The sequence below is a fragment of the Biomphalaria glabrata genome, chromosome 14 (assembly GCF_947242115.1).
Source record: "Biomphalaria glabrata chromosome 14, xgBioGlab47.1, whole genome shotgun sequence".
NCBI lineage: Eukaryota > Metazoa > Mollusca > Gastropoda > Planorbidae > Biomphalaria > Biomphalaria glabrata.
Window position 1 is genome coordinate 28,177,529 of NC_074724.1, and position 18,871 is coordinate 28,196,399.

Consider the following 18,871-nt stretch of genomic DNA (forward strand, 5'->3'; position numbering starts at 1 on the left):
GAGAGGGATAAGGATAATGAGTGAAAATTAAGATTAGGTATTAGAAAATAAATTTGTCTTTGCATTTTATTAATTCCTTACTAAGTACAAAATCACAATCAAATTAACTTTACGAGCCTTTCTGTTTCCTACATAGATCACGATCATTAGCAAGAATTGCCTAATTGTTCAATCTATCATCGTGAATTGTTGACCTCTAGATTTTCTTGATTAGTTTGAGGTGCGAGAAGCTTCTTTCATCAGATGCCAATGCTATGGATATTGTATGATGCTGTTTTTTTTTAGCGCCCATATGATTGATGTTTTCCATATTGAATGACACCCCAAAATGACAATTTTGTCTATGGTTCATGAAATTTTAATATTTTCAGAACTTTTTCGTATATTTTGCAATTTCAAGAGAGTTCCAGAAGCTCCAGAAAACCTGGATGCTGGGGGAATCCTGTATGTTATAGTGGTTTAATTGAACAATTTACACCTAGAATTAGCATGGGGCCTATAAAATTGCGGGATTACTGTGGTAGCTTAGGTTGTAGTGGCCAAAGGCTGGCCCTGCCACTTTCAGACATTGCGATTTATAGGGCATATGATCTGTTTCTGTGGCCATGGTTAACAAGGGTGTCATGTGGCGAGCACAATAACTAACCATCTTTTATTTTCACAACTAATGTCAGGTACCCATCAGAGTTGGGTGAACTCAGGAATGTCCTTAAAATTATGATATTAAACATACCAGTCTTCATTGAGATTCAAACCCAAGAACCCTCAATTCAAAAGCCAAATGCTTTACTGCTTAGCCACCACACCCCTGGTTTGTATCAGTACATTTTTTTAAAGTCTGTTTTACATATTTAAAAGTAATTATGTCATTACACTTGAAGGTCTTCTTTCAAGTAATAAACAAATATAAGGTGTTTTATATTATTACCCTAAGTCTTTTTTTGTTCCCATTACACTTACTTACATTTAGTAAACAATTAATTATTACAATAATTGAACACTGTATAAAATATACTTCTATGCCCATTTTTGATTAGTAGATATCATCTTTCCCTTGAGTTACGTTAGGGTGTTGTGAAAGGCTGCATAACCAAATCCTTCCAATCTTCTCAATCGATTACAAGGTTGCCACACTTTGTCATCAGTGTGTATATAACAATGAGATGCCCTTGTACGTTAGCGAACTGATTACTCCATATGTCCCCTGCGCTCAATGGACTCACACTTTAAGTGGTGCCACATTTCTCCCTCAAAAGCTACGGTCTGCGGGCTTTTTCAGTGCACGGACCAAAGGTTTGGAACTCACTCCCCATTGATCTCATCAGACAACATGCTACACCACTTTTAAGAAGAACATTAAGACCTATCTGTTTAAAACTTTTTTTTAGATTAATTGTCATTTTAGCTGTCCAGTTTGTGTTTGTAATGTTATTACAGCGCCTTGAGCCTACATTTTGTTTGTTAACAGCGCTTTATAAATAAAATTATTAATTATTATTAATTAGTATCTTTCCTTGGTAGACTATAAAGAGAGGCCTGTCTATTCTTTCACATTGGCAACAGCTTTTTTTGTACTTCACCCACTGCATCTTAAAGGAAGATTTTTTTTTAGTGATTTGTATCTGGCAGTTCAACCAAACCAGCTCAGCTTTCACAGCTTTCACCTCTTCACAGTGTTGAGGATTTCTTCCTTTTTGTGAGCAAGAGTGTTGACCTGTATAAGTACAAACTTATTTTTGTTTTTCCAGATATTTGGTACCTAGCAGTTTTCTGTAGCATTTACTCTTCAAAGACTTGAATTATTCTTCAGCGTCCAACTTTTACAATCTTATAGTAGATACCAATTTTCTAGTTTATCAATAGATAGAATTTTATGTACTAATAGCTTTTACTTGTAAATACTAATTTTTATGATCTGCCAAGTAGCAAGTCAGAAACAAGTGCATTTATTTTCGAATTTATGTTTTATAAAAGAATTTACAGCACTGCTTTGGCTGGGATGTGTGCTTCAAACTGTCATCAAGAATGACTTTCAATGCTTCCTGCCATCTTTCCCTGACATCCTGGATTTATCTTTATTTCTCAAGTTTGGAAACTACTAGAACAGAAAAAATATATAATATATGCAGTACACAAAAAGTAGAACAGAATAACCAAAATAATTTTTTTTCTTTTTTTCAATTAAAAATGTATCAATTTTGAATCACTTGACAATTTTAGAAGGTAATTTCAAACTGATATGCCATGAATGATATTCTTTGAAACATACAATACAAGGATGTGCTTTACATTGCAGCATAGAATAACAAGAGACATCATTTGCAAGGGGGTGGGTAGGATGGAATAACACAGACATCACTCTCTGGGATAAGGGTTGTCAAATGGAATATTCTAATCAAGTCTCAAAGGATAGGATAAGTGAAAGTACAGTTCCTTGTGAACGCCATGTTTTGAGTAGCAGTTAATTCAATTAACATGAAACACTGGATGATGCATTCACATAATATGCTTCTCAGAAACACACAGACACAATATTTAAATGACTAATATTATGTGATTCACTCAGTGGCATATGTGAAACACTCAGTAGAGAACTGAATGGCTGTGGACTAGTAATAGAAGTAAAGGAAAGGCTATTAAAGTTCTGGAGGAGACATTGAGATTTTTAATTATAAAGTGGAGAATTGGGGCTAATATGCTAGTGCTAACCAGGTCCATATAGAGACAGGCCCAGACTAGCGATAATAAATGTTGTTGGTCATTGTTCTGGCCAACACACATTCTTAAACATTATGCCATAGTAAAAAAGATGAATTAAATTTCACATTTAAGTATTGATGGAGAAGGAAATTTATATTTTAACCCAGAAACTTGTTATACAAATATGAAATGAGTTAAAAATCTCCATAGAACAGTTTATTATTCCTCTTGTTTTCAATCTTCTTAGTACCACAGAGTTATTGAACCTTTGTATCCTGAGTTATGACTGTCAACTGTCTCCCATCATGCCCTAACTGCAATTCATTAATGAAGGCATGTTGAAAACTAGTGATAAAACTAATAAAGAAGGGCCACAACTATAAGTCAGTGGATCTTTACTGAAATTCTTTTGTCTTGCCTTTACTATTGATGACTAGAGTGATATTTACCACAGGGAATGGATTACTTAATAGCATGCTTGTATAAAGAGAAGAATTCACAGAAATGTTCAAACCTGGGAAGGGAGGACTAAAATCTAAGCAGTCAGGCAGTAGTCTCACTAGGTTTGGGGTCATTTGGTACAGTCCCCCGCCCCCATACCCAAGATGCTACCAGGGGCATTAGCCATTTAGCTTACATTTACTTTAAAAAGAAAAAAAAATGCAATGTAAAATTAGAAAAAAAAAACACCCTGTAGGTTAAACATTTATGATCTATGGACGTACATAGTCAAATTAGATGAATAACACTTGAAATAAATGTGCACAAATGTTTTGCAAAAGAGAACAGTGCTATATCATTTAGAACTTAATTCATTTTGTTTTTTAAACATTGGCTGCCCACCTCAGACAACATTTTAGTGTGAGCTATTTTTTTCAGTTCACAGTAGATTGATTGTAGCTATTTCATTTGTTGTTCTTTTTTAGAAGCCCTCACCAGCAGCCTTTGTTTTTTTTTTAAGTACACCACATTTTATTTTAAGTGACTATGGATCATCTCAAAGAAATGAGGTGAAAGCCTGGGCATTAGCTGTGGTCAGAACAATTTCGCCTGCTCAGGAATTCCCTCCTTCCCACAGCGGGTGTATCCAAATGAATTGCAAGTGGCTTATTTATTTTCATCTAAACTGCATGTATTTCACAATGAAATAACTAGATCTATCACCACTTTTTCTGTGAAGGATTGGGTCACAGAATTTTCATTAGGCTTATTACATTGATAAATTGATGGGTCATGGTGGCCAATGACAAAATGCTTCACTTCTAAACCAAGGGATCTCCAGTTCAAATCCCAATTAAAATGACAGCAAAATATTGCAAACCATTCAAAACATATTCCAACAAAATTATTTTGATCTGCATCTGCCATCATTGTCTTAATGCCTGTAAACATTGAAAACAAACCTGATGCTATGCCAGCTTTGATTAGAGGTAACTTTTGAATTCAATCCAGCGTTAATACATCACCAAATCAAATGTGTTCCTTCTTGGTAGTCTTTTTTGAAAAACAAAAACAAAACACAAATGAAAGCACATGAAGTGATTGAATCTGGGAATTTTTGTTCTTTTTCATTCCTCTTCCATATTTTAAACTCACAAATTTTTCTTTTATCACAATGCAAAGTTTATGTTTCATTGAAGTCATTTTTCTTAAAATCCAAAAGAAAATCACAGTGTCTTAAAAATACCAATTTTTCATGAAATGTTAGTTGGCAGCCAGCAGCTGTGAGAACCAATGATAAAATCACACTTAGCCAGCTGCTTGTTGCTGAGCTGGATGCATTTCTTGGATTGTTGACTTGAGCGCTGCTATTGTGGTCATTTTTTGTTATGTTGTAGGATGGAATTTTCTGTGTTGTTGTTGTTGTAGTTGGCAACATGTCTCCTGCAAGTTATAAAATTAGTTATGCTTATTAAATGGTAAATAGATGAACATTTTACTAGAAAAAAAATTTTTTAAACAAAATTAAGAATTAACATAGAAATAATGAGTTCCATTACATTGCAGTGAATGTAGGCCTATTAATAAAGATTTAACTTTATTTATTCTCTTGGCCAAATCTTTAAAAAAAAATTATCCCAAAAATGCTTAAATTAAACAGATTACCCTTAACAGAAATGGTGACTTTACCCAGCCAGCAATATGATGGTGCCCCACCATGTGGGCCCAACTAACAAAACATTCAGAGAGCCCCAAAAGTGATGAGGTTGGGTTAAGGTAGACTAAAAATTATAAATCCTGTAAAGTTTTGTTTTTTTAACAGAGAGATGTTTTAGTTGTCAACTGTAATCACAGTGAGCCTTGTAAGTGGGTGAAAGAGAAAAGAGGTATCTAAAACTTACCACTTTCTTGAATGGTGGAAGTCCACAAGCCATAGCCGGCTTTGTTTACTGCTGCCATGGAAATTTCATAGTGTTTTCTGGGTAAAATCCCAGGAAGTGAAATATTTGAATTTCCGTTTTCATCTATTTCTGGAGAATCACACAATATAAAGGGGTTAATATGTCATTACTGTTTACTGCATTCAAAATATATGATTAAAAGAGTCTTGGTCCATAGAGTAAATATAGATCTAAATGAGGTAGTCTGAAATCAAGACAATGTTTTAATGTCAAATAGAGAAAAGGGGCGACAACTTGCCTGACATGAACTCATGTTTGAAATTGCCAGTGGTCGCCCTGTATTTGATCTTGACGTATCGGGGAGGAGGCGAGTCATCGTCCCTTGGGACGTGTACTTCCATAATGAACGCTTTGGATGTCACTTCTGCGAGACGAAACTGTACTGGTGGCGGAGGGTCTGTCATGTGATCAAATCAACACACTTGTAATAGAATATTTGTTATTTTCTGATCATATTTTACACAATACATCATTAGCGCATTACATGTTAATTGTGCAATATACTACACACTACAGGTTTTGTTTAGAATACAAACGTTTTTTTTTTTTACAGAATACTCAAAATGTCATACAGACAATTCAATACGTCATTCTTACAACACGTCGCAGGTCATTTACAGAATGCATAATAAGTTATTTATAGAATACACATGTCGTTGGGACAACTCGATGCGTCATTCTTGAAGCAAACATATAAAAACGTCACTCATACACACACAACACGTCACTCATACAAAATACAACACGTCTTCGAACAACACACAACAACTCATTCATATAGCACACGACACGTCATTCGTACAACATACAAGACGTCATTCACACAACATACAAGCCGTAATTCACACAACATAAAAGCCGTAATTCACACAGCTTACAAGACGTCATTTATAAAACTCTCAGCACGTCTTTCATATAGCATACCAACACGTTATCCATATAAAATACCAACACGTCATACATATAACATACCAACACGTCATACATATAAAATACCAACACGTCATACATATAAAATACCAACACGTCATACATATAACATACCAACACGTCATTCATATAACATACCAACACGTCATACATATAAAATACCAACACGGCATACATATAACATACCAACACGTCATACATATAACATACCAACACGTCATACATATAACCTACCAACACGTCATACATATAACATACCAACAGGTCATTCATATAACATACCAACACGTCATTCATATATACACAGCGCGTTGTTTCTACACAAAGCAACATTAATGAACTAAAACCTAAAAACACAACTTTTCAGTTTGGACTCAGTGCCTCATTCGTATACATCATCCACGCAGACATAGGCCTATACACATATACATTTCTAATAGATGGTCAACACTACAAGCAATAATGGACAAGAGGAGGATCTTTACAGAAATAAATAAGACGACATTTACAAAAAATGTAAACGACCGACAGATAAAAAAAAAGGGGGGGCGGGGAGAGGAGATCAGCAAATGATCAACATGGGACTGGTGAAGCACAAAGGAGAAAATTAAAACAAAAAGGTAATCAACAGAACAAGATCAACATGAAATAATAACAAGATTACAAAGAGAGTTTGTGTGAGAGGCGGCCCCCGTCGGATCCCTGTCGGATCCGCCTATTCGCAAGGAGTATTCAAGACGTGATTTTATTTTGATTGTCAAAAGTAATAATGTTTCAAAGATTTATTTGAAGTTGTAAATTTTTTTTTCTGTCTAACATGTTTCGGATGTTCTTTCAAAATTAAAAATAATTAACTTCCTTGTCCAAACTTTCCGCTGGACGACGGGGGATGGCAGCGAGCTGGGTATGAACCAGGGACCGTCGAGATATGCAGTCCAGCACACTAACCGCTTATAGAGTTGTAGTTTTTTTTTATTCAAACGTGACGGACAGACTGACCGACCGACAAGCGCACGAAATAAGTCTCTTTTATGGATGCATTAAACAAAAAATAAATACAATTTGATTATTTTTTAAATTTTGAGGGAACTGATAGCACCATGTCTTGCAGATGCTTGTCACGCTACTGCACGAAAATCGCCGCATAGAAAGTCCATTTAAAAAAATGTGCGTGATATTTACATACAAAGTGCATTCTTAGCCTTTATAAACAAACATAAATGTTTTCTTTTAATTTTAGCAGCTCTTTGACCAGAAAAAAAAAAACACCTTTAACTAATATTTATATTTGTTGTAAACATTTCTTGTACATTTTATAAATATATTTGACTTAGTGATACTGAAAATACACAAAATATTTTCATTCTTTGTTAACATATTGTAATATTGCCTCCCTTACATTTACGTAATTGTTTTAGAATTGGTGTATTTTTATGAAAAAATCGCTTCCATAATCAATTTTATAAATTAAACGGTTTGCTTTTAGAAAACCAAAAGTTGCCGTTGCACCTAAACTTTTCAAGCCGCATCGCATGATTAAATAATATTTTTGATATCTTCTAGTTTTTGAGATCTGAGTGTGATAGACGGACAGACGGACGTTTTGCACAAACCTAATAGCGGCTTTTCCCCTTACGGGGGCCACTAAAAAGGCGAATCCACTGAAAAAGAACGACATGGAAGCAATCTGTCTGGGCCAAAAATCTAATGAATAACTCCAAAAGCTGTTCTATTTGGACACCAGATCGACTCAAATGAAAATCAAAGTAAAAAAAGAATACAAAGGTTCCTTAGAAGAAGACAATCCAAAGCGGTTCTATTGATCTACTACCACCATAGGCCACAACGTACAAGGATCTCCCGAGAAATATCTCATCGTTCTATGTATGCCTTTGTTAAAAACTTAGCAGGCCCGCTGCAAGAGGTCTTGCTGAACATGAGGTTTACAAACTGGATCAAACTTGCATGCTCTACTGCATCAAATGTCTCACACACTTCAGTATCGTCCCTTCTCCCCCCATCTTAATTAATTTTTTTTACCTGAATCTTCTTACTAAGAGAACAAGTGCGTTGCAGACTCCTGGAGAATTGAGTTTCTGAAGGTCAAAGATGCAAGAAAACGCTTTACGCACGGGGCTCCTTCCCAACCCCACTTATGAAAGCTTGAATCCCTCCTTCCCCTCAGACCCTGTAGCTGACACAAGTGGGTCGCGAACGTACTATGTATGGTACATATGGATGTATTAATATATAAAAAAAGTTTAAGAAACACTAGTTTAGGACTTAGCCTACAGTAATTGAAGTCTAATACAAAAAATAACATGTTTATTTGGAGTGAATCTATTTCTAATTATAATGTAATCAGTAGAACATGGAACGATTTCCAGAATCAACCTGGAGACCAACGACGTAGCAGAATCTCCAGTTAACATTTGTTTTAGAGATTTCCAAGTCTTAAGCACTGAAAAATGTTCGCTGAATACTTACAGATCCTTTGCACGACAAAGCTGTGAACCAAAGTTTTCCCCAAATTATTTTCAGCAAAGCAAGAGTAATTTCCCCCTTGATAGGATGAGTTCACGGATCTTATCTGCAATAAAGAATAGTTGAGGGTTGGACATTCAGACTAGTGTAGATAGTAGAACTAGATGTAGGGCTGGACATTCAGACTAGTGTAGATAGTAGAACTAGATGTAGGGCTGGGACATTCAGACTAGTGTACATAGTAGAACTAGATGTAGGGCTGGACATTCAGACTAGTGTACATAGTAGAACTAGATGTAGGGCTGGGACATTCAGACTAGTGTAGATAGTAGAACTAGATGTAGGGCTGGACATTCAGACTAGTGTAGATAGTAGAACTAGATGTAGGGCTGGGACATTCAGACTAGTGTACATAGTAGAACTAGATGTAGGGCTGGGACATTCAGACTAGTGTACATAGTAGAACTAGATGTAGGGCTGGGACATTCAGACTAGTGTACATAGTAGAACTAGATGTAGGGCTGGGACATTCAGACTAGTGTAGATAGTAGAACTAGATGTAGGGCTGGACATTCAGACTAGTGTAGATAGTAGAACTAGATGTAGGGCTGGGACATTCAGACTAGTGTAGATAGTAGAACTAGATGTAGGGCTGGGACATTCAGACTAGTGTAGATAGTAGAACTAGATGTAGGGCTGGGACATTCAGACTAGTGTAGATAGTAGAACTAGATGTAGGGCTGGACATTCAGACTAAGATAGTAGAACTAGATGTAGGGCTGGGACATTCAGACTAGTGTAGATAGTAGAACTAGATGTAGGGCTGGGACATTCAGACTAGTGTAGATAGTAGAACTAGATGTAGGGCTGGGACATTCAGACTAGTGTACATAGTAGAACTAGATGTAGGGCTGGGACATTCAGAGTAGTGTACATAGTAGAACTAGATGTAGGGCTGGGACATTCAGACTAGTGTACATAGTAGAACTAGATGTAGGGCTGGGACATTCAGACTAGTGTAGATAGTAGAACTAGATGTAGGGCTGGACATTCAGACTAGTGTAGATAGTAGAACTAGATGTAGGGCTGGGACATTCAGAGTAGTGTAGATAGTAGAACTAGATGTAGGGCTGGGACATTCAGACTAGTGTAGATAGTAGAACTAGATGTAGGGCTGGACATTCAGACTAAGATAGTAGAACTAGATGTAGGGCTGGGACATTCAGACTTGTGTAGATAGTAGAACTAGATGTAGGGCTGGGACATTCAGACTAGTGTAGATAGTAGAACTAGATGTAGGGCTGGGACATTCAGACTAGTGTAGATAGTAGAACTAGATGTAGGGCTGGGACATTCAGAGTAGTGTAGATAGTAGAACTAGATGTAGGGCTGGGACATTCAGACTAGTGTAGATAGTAGAACTAGATGTAGGGCTGGACATTCAGACTAAGATAGTAGAACTAGATGTAGGGCTGGGACATTCAGACTTGTGTAGATAGTAGAACTAGATGTAGGGCTGGGACATTCAGACTAGTGTAGATAGTAGAACTAGATGTAGGGCTGGGACATTCAGACTAGTGTAGATAGTAGAACTAGATGTGGATTTACGAAACACAATTAGATAAAGAAGTTAAGTACACCGTTCAGACCTTTCAATCTATGGGGCTGATGATGTTAAGGTCATCTGTTTCTATAGCCAATGGTTACTAAGCAGGGTGTCACAACGACCAACCGCTTTACTTTCTACAAATAATGTCAGATACCCATTTAGAGTTGGGTGGACTCAGGGTCGCCCTAAAGATCCCGAAATTCAAAATACCAGTCTTCGCTGAGATTGGAACCCAGGATTTCTCGGTTCGGAAGCCAAGCGCTTTACCCCTCAGCCCACGCAATAAGTCTAGTTAAAAATCTTATAGCAGACCTAATTCCTTTATGAAACATAATATTTTATCAAAACTCTCCTTTTAGAAGCCTCTCTAAAATCTGAAATATATCCCCTTTAACCAATATAGGACTAAGTAGGAACAGACAATCAAATGGCTGCATAGAACTAATTAAAATTCTATTCAATAAAGCATCCATTATTTAATCAAGCGTCTAAAACGGGAGCTAAGCGATGGGCGCGTTTACAAAACAAAAAGTACGTACCGAAAGTAGTGTTTCTCAAAACGTTTTACTTAACGCAACACTTCGCCCAGTCTGTGTATCTAGCTTCTTTTATTTTTAGAGTTCATTAGTCCAGTAGTTTGTAGAAGACCCTTTCAGGTGTGGCAGAACACTAGCGTTTGAGAAACACCGTTTCAAAGTAATCTATCTATAGATTATCATTAATGGAACAAAAGAATAGAGTTCATGTCTAAATATAGATCTGACGTTTTAGGGACGACATAGATTGGGTCGTTAAAGAACACATAACTTTGTAGAACGTATTCGAGCATTTCCCTCCAGACTAATGTCTCGACTTCGTCCCAACATCTAATATACAACGTGGTGATATCGCTAGATCATTGACTGAGCGAATTATTGCATGCTTTCCTAACACTTGAAATTAAAAAAAAAAATACCATGAAATATGGTCTGACCACAGCCCAAGTGTGGATTCTTTTTTTTCTTTTCCGAGCCTAAAAAACAAAATAGAAAGTGGGAGTGTTGGGGTGCCTTTGGCGTTACCTTGGGGGAAGGCGAGGTGGGCAACCTTTCCAGGCCCCGCAACTGACGGAGAAGCTCACAAGAGGGAGATTATTGTGTCCCAGTCAGCCTCTCATAGAAATCATGCGGGGCCTCGGCCACACATTCATAAACAAAAAATTAAAAAGATTCTAGAAATAAAAAATCACCCTTTGAGTCAGGATTTTTCAATTTTACCATCACAAAAAAAAGATACAAGACACTGATAGCAAAGACAAACAGACAAAAACACTTTTGTTTTCCTGGCAATCAAATCATTAAATAGAAACAATCTGATATAAGCTTTTCACACGTAAATTATGAGTGAGTCTTGTGTAAATGTATATTTTGGTTTTTTATAGTTATAATGTTTTGTTTGGTGTAATGCACAAATTGTAAGACAAATTCCCTATGGATAATAAAGATTATTATTATTATAATATACTATAATTATCCGTTATAGGTTGCAATACTCTCTCTGTATATAAATATTTTTTGTTATCATGAAGTTGGTTAAAGGCCATTAAATTAACATGAGAACAAGAATAACTCTTAACCTAATCAAGTGACCAATTAAGTGACCAGTGGTACTGGCATAAAGTAATAAGTACCTTTTATAACAATAATTTGGCATACAAGCAAAGCATTAGAGGCGGGCAATCCGAGATGCGCTGAGGTCGAGCATATAGAGCCTTCACTTATGAATCCTGTCTGCTTCCTATATGACACTCGCCCAGGGCTCTGCATAATTCTAAGACCCTCCTCCGCTTTTAGGCTAAAGGATAATTTTGGTGCTCTTGGAACTTCGAAATAGACACAACTACTGTAGTTTCGCGCATATAACACGCGGGATATATATATATATATAAATTTTTTTTTTTCAAAAACGAATGGCAGCTGTGCGGGGTTTACCAAATTTTTTGTCTCATAAACATAGTATAATGGAAACGATGGGCATACCGCTGGCTTTTTGTACCTCCTATAGTTGGCTGTATGGCTGTGAAATGTACATTGGAAAGTTTTATGAAAACCTCAAGAAGTCAAATAGTACCAAGGTGGCAGAGAATCTTCAATATACCGGTAATTAATTGTGGACAAGTCACGCTTTGCACATGCGGGGTATATACGTTGCGGGTTGTACGATTTTGTACTTATTTTTGCCATATATGCGGGCTATACGCGTGTGCGGGGATTATGCAAAAAAAATACGGTAAGTACGAGTTCCAGGGGAGATAATAATTAAAATCAAACTACGCAATAACCGTAATTGTGAATTTTTTTTTTTTTCAAAGCTCTTGGAGGAATTGAGCCGATTTCTGTAAATTTGTTATTAGATTAATTTCTATAATGTGTTTTCTTATTTGAACTATTAGATCATATAAAAATTCCATTCTTGTAAGAGGATTTATGTTGCTTTATTACCAGCAGTGGCATAGCTAGGGAGGGATGAGATGGACAAATCCAAAGGTACTAGAAGCCTCCACTTGAAAGGGGCCTCCAAATGAGTGTCCGATATTTGTTCTTACATTAAACATGACGCCATTATCTCATGTCATGTTGAATGTCAAAACGCAGGGGCCCCTAAAGAGGTCAAGCCCCCCCCCCCCCGGGGCACTAAATGCCTAGCTACGCCACTGACTCCCGGCTACATGGCGTTATGCCATATGACTTACACCTTAAAGTATAATCTAAAATCATAATACACAGAAACAATTCGAGAAGATGGACGTCATCTAAGAATGTGATATTAAATATAAAGCAGCTTGACTACCCAGCAATTGGATCGAGCTATCGTAGACTCTGCTATCCTCTCTTCATTGGAACAGTTCAGCACGCTGTCTCCATCCTCCGCTTCAGGCGACCATGTAATGGTTGGGAACGGATTGCCGTCTGCTGTGCAGGTGAGATTCACCACTGCCTTCTCCCACCAGTGGACCACTCGTGTTGTAGTGTTGAACAGGGAGGTCATTTTGGGAGAATCTGTTCGGTACAACAACAACAAAAAAAGCATTATGCATGACATTGCTTATATCCATTGCTTAGGGAGCTTGTTGAAAAGTTGCCCATTTCATGAAAGGGGCGTTTATACTAAATTGTAACAAGCATATCAATGCCCAAGTAAAGTTGCCCATTTCATAAAACGGCGTTTACACTAAATTCTAACAAGCATATCAATGCCCAAGGAAAGTTGCCCATTTCATAAAACGGGCGTTTACACTAAATTCTAACAATCATATCAATGCCCAAGGAAAGTTGCCCATTTCATAAAACGGGCGTTTACACTAAATTCTAACAATCATATCAATGCCCAAGGAACGTTGCCCATTTCATGAAACGGGCGTTTACACTAAATTCTAACAAGCATATCAATGCCCAAGGAAAGTTGCCCATTTCATAAAACGGGCGTATACACTAAATTCTAACAAGCATATCAATGCCCAAGGAAAGTTGCCCATTTCATAAAACGGGCGTTTACACTAAATTCTAACAAGCATATCAATGCCCAAGGAAAGTTGCCCATTTCATGAAACGGGCGTTTACACTAAATTCTAACAATCATATCAATGCCCAAGGAAAGTTGCCCATTTCATGAAACGGGCGTATACACTAAATTCTAACAATCATATCAATGCCCAAGGAAAGTTGCCCATTTCATAAAACGGGCGTTTACACTAAATTCTAACAAGCATATCAATGACTTTACACCACGCTAGTGATTTACGCTCAAGAACTCTTGGCTCGGAAGGCAGGCACATTTTCCGTTTGGCTGCCGAGATCGCATCCACCATCAAAAAAAAGTGTGAGCATGTGTGTTTCTATGGTGACGGTGGAAAGAAGTTAGCGGATGTTTCTGAATGATGCAATATAAGTGGCATTGCCGTCAGCGGTCTAAGCTTAGACAGACGACTCCAGAACGTCAGACTGAAAAGTTATGTTACTGTGGAGAGATTTTGTTAAAAAAAATATTATTACTAAAGTTTTTTACTTAAGTTTAGCATATTTATTTTATTTCATATGAACTTGATTTGTGTCTATATAATTATAAAAGTTTGTATTTAGTTTTGTTCACAAAGGAAGTTATTCAAGTTATTTCAAGTTATGCAAGTTAGATATAATAAGCCTGCATCAGTTTCGTTGTCTACCAGCAGTTTGGTGCTACAAGTCAACGACCATCAATGACACCCATAACTTCTCTTTGTTTAAGATTAACTATTAGATGTAAAGCATACATTAACACCAATAACTAGATTTACACATGGCGTGATTATCTTGTTTTATTATTATTATTTGTAAAGAACATCTGTAATTTAAAAGATAAGATTAAACACTTCTAAGTCAAAATCATCTGCCTTTTATAATCTGCCCAATAGGTAAGTGTGAAGAAACAAGTCCTTTTAAGTATAAACTGACTTTTATTGTGCAGCATTCAAACGTAACATATTGGCAAGGCGAACATTATCTACAGATCACCAACTCCACTAGATGACTTCCTCTCTTCATGTTTACCACACACTCGTCACTTCCCGCAAGTTCCCTAACTCTCCGATACCCAACACTTGACCGCGTGTCTCGGTTGACCACACATAGTAACCGTGTCATAACAGTAAGATTAAACACTTCTAAGTCAACATCATCTGTCTTTTATAATTTGCCCTTCTTCGTTCGCTCAAAAAAGATCTACATTTTATTCTAAATAATAATAATAATGGCAATGTCTTCGATTCCGAGGATTAAAGATGAGTGCTTGGTATCACAGGACTTCGCAAACCCAGTTGTGATCCACATATTTTTTCACATCTGGTGAAGACAAAGCCCTTGTCCTTCGGCGGTCTATATAAGTGTTCTTTTCGTCTCCCGCATCTGTCTTCAATGTGGGCTTCTCATAGGGTCCCAAATGTGGTATACCCGGCCTCTTTCTCTACAGGAAGTTCTTGATATGATTGTATTGACCAAACCACGCGCGATCGGCTGGAATCGAATTTACGATGAAATAAATAAATAAATAAATATATTTATATATATGTGTGTGTCTGTGATCCGATCATTATCGGATAAGAATTTGTTTCCTTTTTTCAGTCTAGGTATAATATATATTTATGGGTGTGCTTCTTTGTCCGCCATTTTAAAAGTTAGACTTTAAAGACTTTTGTTCTTGTCTATCGGTACGTCTGCTTTCCATAATGGAGCCCTTCTTCTATTTTAACTTAGCAAAATGAAATGGTTAACAAGACAAATATAAGATAAGAATGACATGGAACTATAGAAAAGTTATGTTGTCCGTGTGTGAGTGACGGGACTCATTCCCCGACAAATGTATTATGGAATATGCCCTGCAGAGGAAAGTCCCTGGGGAAATTCAGGAAAGTAGCGCAACTTTATTTTATGGATGGACGACTGAAATAATAGATGATGAACGTTGTTATTTTTAGTCTTGGTGCTGTTACTGTTTGGATAGAGTTGTACTGAGATAGATTTAGATAGATGAGAATAATATTTATAAGTACTGATGGTTGCACACCAAGAGAGGTAGTGATGAGTGACTGAAAGGAGGGCAGAGAGACAGGTATGGAAAACAAAGAGAAGGATGGTCTGGGTAAGTGATAGAGAGAAATTGATGGATAAAGAAAATAAAGAGAGAGATGGAGAGAGAAAAGAAAGAAAAGAGAGAAAAGAAAGAGATGGGGAGAGAAGAGAAAAAGAGAGAGAGAGAGAAAAGAAAAAAAGAGAGAAAAGAAAGAGCTGGAGAGAGAAGAGAAAAAAAGAGAGAAGAAAGAGATGGAGAGAGAAGAGAAAAAAAGAGAGAAGAAAGAGATGGAGAGAGAAGAGAAAAAAAAGAGGGAAAAGAAAGAGATGGAGAGAGAAGAGAAAAAAGAGAGAAAAGAAAGAGATGGAGAGAGAAGAGAAAAAAGAGAGAAAAAAAGAGATGGAGAGAGAAAAGATAAAAAGAGAGAAAAGAAAGAGATGGTGACGTTACTTCAAAAAAAAAGAGAAGATAATTACGTCCTACTCATTTCAGGTGTCAATCTAATCATGCATGTTAATCAATGACTTAAACTCTGGTTTTCTTGGCTGATTCAGGCAACCCAATCAATGCTCTAATAGCAATAGGAAAGAAGGAGAGATATACATATTTATAGAGAGAAAGAGGAAGTTGGATAAAAAACGGAAAAAAAGATATGAACGAGGAAGAGAGAAAAGAAAGAAAAGAGAGAGAAAGAAAGGCAGAAAATAGAAAGAGAGAAGAGATAAAAGGAAACACATCGAAGTATAAAGCGGGAAACAGAAAACGGAAGCTGTGTCAGCAGACACCAATGAGTGTCCAGTACGAGAGAGAGAGATTTTGAAGTTGCGTCGACAAGACAAAGAAAAGGGGAAACAACAAGCGAGGCGGTGTGTGGGCAGACAATTACAAAAGTGAAACATTAAATAGCTCGTTATTAATATAATTGTTGAAAAGGTTTTGTTTTAAGAGCCAAGGATAACCTTTTTTGCTATCTTTGGGGGCAGATGATGTAATGTTCAGCTGTTTCTGTTGTTGGCTGTAAACGAGGGTGTCATGTGGCCAGCACGACGATCAACCACCTTTACTTCCCCCACGTATGTCAGGTGGAATGGACTCAAGGGCGTCCTAAAAATCTGTAAGTCCCAGTTTTCACATGGATTCTAACTCACAACCTCTCGTTTCCAAATCAAAGGGCTGCACCACTCGGTCACCTCTCCCCTTTTAGTGTGTTTACTATTTCACAATTGTTAAAGTAATGTCATAATGACTAATTAGCCAATGCTATTCTCACTTCTTCTTCTTCTAGCCAGCTTTTTGCTGCTGAGCTGTCAGCTCTTTTGCAGACTGTGCTAAGGAAAAATAGTGTGCTGTTTTCTTCAGCTGTTCAGCACTGCCGTACAGGGTGTTGGTTATGTTTTGCTGGAGTGGTAGTAGGGTCTGCCTAAGGTGGATTAGGAAGGGGCATTCAAAGAGGATATGGTTTACGGTTTCATAAGGGTGGGCTCAGTGTCTACAATGGGATCCCATTCTCACCAATAAAGTCACACAATTCCAATCTCTTTTATTCCTATATGTAGGATAGTTCTGTCACAGTCTCGGTTGACATTGCCTGTTATTTGTTCCCCTTGGGTCAGGAAGGTGAAAAGCACGTGCAACATCTGAATAGAAAGAGGAAGTAAGAATGACTAAATTCACGTGAAGTCAGTAGCAGTCGTCTCTGGGACTTGAGACAGTACACATATTTTAGTAATAGTTGTGTTGTAATTGAAGCTGTACACATATTTTGTTACCCGCTGTGATGCGGACGTGATTTAGTAGTAAAGTTTTAGTATATTTGATACCGCTGTGATGCGGATGTAATTATATTTCAATACATTGGGTTATGTTTGTGTAACTACTATGAAGTTGCAGTATATTATTATAATTGAATAAACGTTATTTGTCTGCTGAAGTTGGACTCAGGTCAGTGTATACTAGTTATGTTTGTAACGTGATAATTGTAGCTCCAGGACACACGAACCCAGCATTCCACATCTTGGTGACCAGCGACACACGTATAGCTTACATTTTTTGACCCAAGGTGAACAAATAACAGGCAATGTCCAACCGAGACTGTGGCAAGTTCACATTCCTTAGATATCCCATTAACCTAAGCTTACATCTGACATCCACTCTGGACGACTCCATGACGGTGCTGTGTCTGTTAGAGGCGATGCACGTGAAGACACCATTGTCCGAGTACAGCACGGGTGAGATGGTCAAAGTGACCAGTGTCGTGTTGCCGTCGATTGTCTCCACAACTTTCATCCTGGCTGTCTGGGATGTCTGAAATGCACGTAGATCTAGAACTGACCAGTGTCCATCAAATCATTTGGTGGATTCAGAAATATATATTCAAGATTCTATAGCAGTGTCTCCCAAATTCTGAGTATTTAGCGGAACACTTCGCTTATTTTTAGATTGATTTTTTAAAATATTTTTTTTTAAATAAAATAAAAAAAATAGCATATTATCAACTGAGCATTTTTTTTCAATCATAGAACTTTAAATATATTCCAGTAGTTCGTGGAACACCTATTCATGCCTCGAGGAACACTAGGGTTCCGCGGAACACAGTTTGGGAAACACTGTTCTATAGCACTACATAATAAAACAAGACAGTCTAGACTAAAACAAGACAGTCTAGACTAAAACAAGACAGTCTAGACTAAAACAAGACAGTCTAGACTAAAACAACTGCCTTGTAAAAATACAATCTGAGCTTGTTCTAATTAAATTGATATCAGATATCAGGTGACCTCAAAACGATAAGAGGTTGACGGTAATTTTTTAAGTAGATCTCAATCAGATTGCCTCGGATGGATGCCTGGTCGTGTGGTAGGCCTACGCGCTCTGGACTGTCATCTTTCAGATCTTTGATTCGAACTATGCACGTCGTCTTGAGGGATGTTTGAGATAGGATGTAACAATGTTAAAGTCTGAAAGAACATCTAAAAAAAAATCTAAAAACAAAGCAGAATAAAGATACGAGGTTCTTAGTGATGTTTTAAGTAGTTCTAAATCAGAAAGCTGAGAGATTCTGGGTGATGCAGACTGAATAGGCCCTACTTACATTTAGATAATTGAGATTCTATAGAAATAGCTCTTCAGAGGCAGAACTAATCCACCTAAATATCGAATCGAA

At 37.1% G+C, this 18,871-nt stretch overlaps 1 protein-coding gene across 4 annotated transcripts in view; it reads right to left on the reverse strand.

The window, feature by feature from the left end:
• Nucleotides 1–2,159: 2,159 nt before the first annotated feature.
• Nucleotides 2,160–18,871, reverse strand: part of LOC106072809 (neural cell adhesion molecule 1-A-like) — a 62,071-nt gene continuing 45,359 nt past the window's right edge. For all 4 annotated transcript variants that reach the window (XM_056010271.1, XM_056010269.1, XM_056010268.1 and 1 more), the window contains 6 exons: nucleotides 17,847–18,012; nucleotides 12,955–13,163; nucleotides 8,520–8,622; nucleotides 5,341–5,499; nucleotides 5,043–5,171; nucleotides 2,160–4,584 (listed from right to left, as the gene is read on the reverse strand). In XM_056010271.1, coding sequence (XP_055866246.1) covers nucleotides 4,325–4,584; nucleotides 5,043–5,171; nucleotides 5,341–5,499; nucleotides 8,520–8,622; nucleotides 12,955–13,163; nucleotides 17,847–18,012 — 1,026 coding nt within the window. In that variant the 3' untranslated portion in view covers nucleotides 2,160–4,324. The remainder of the gene's footprint in view (nucleotides 4,585–5,042; nucleotides 5,172–5,340; nucleotides 5,500–8,519; nucleotides 8,623–12,954; nucleotides 13,164–17,846; nucleotides 18,013–18,871) is intronic.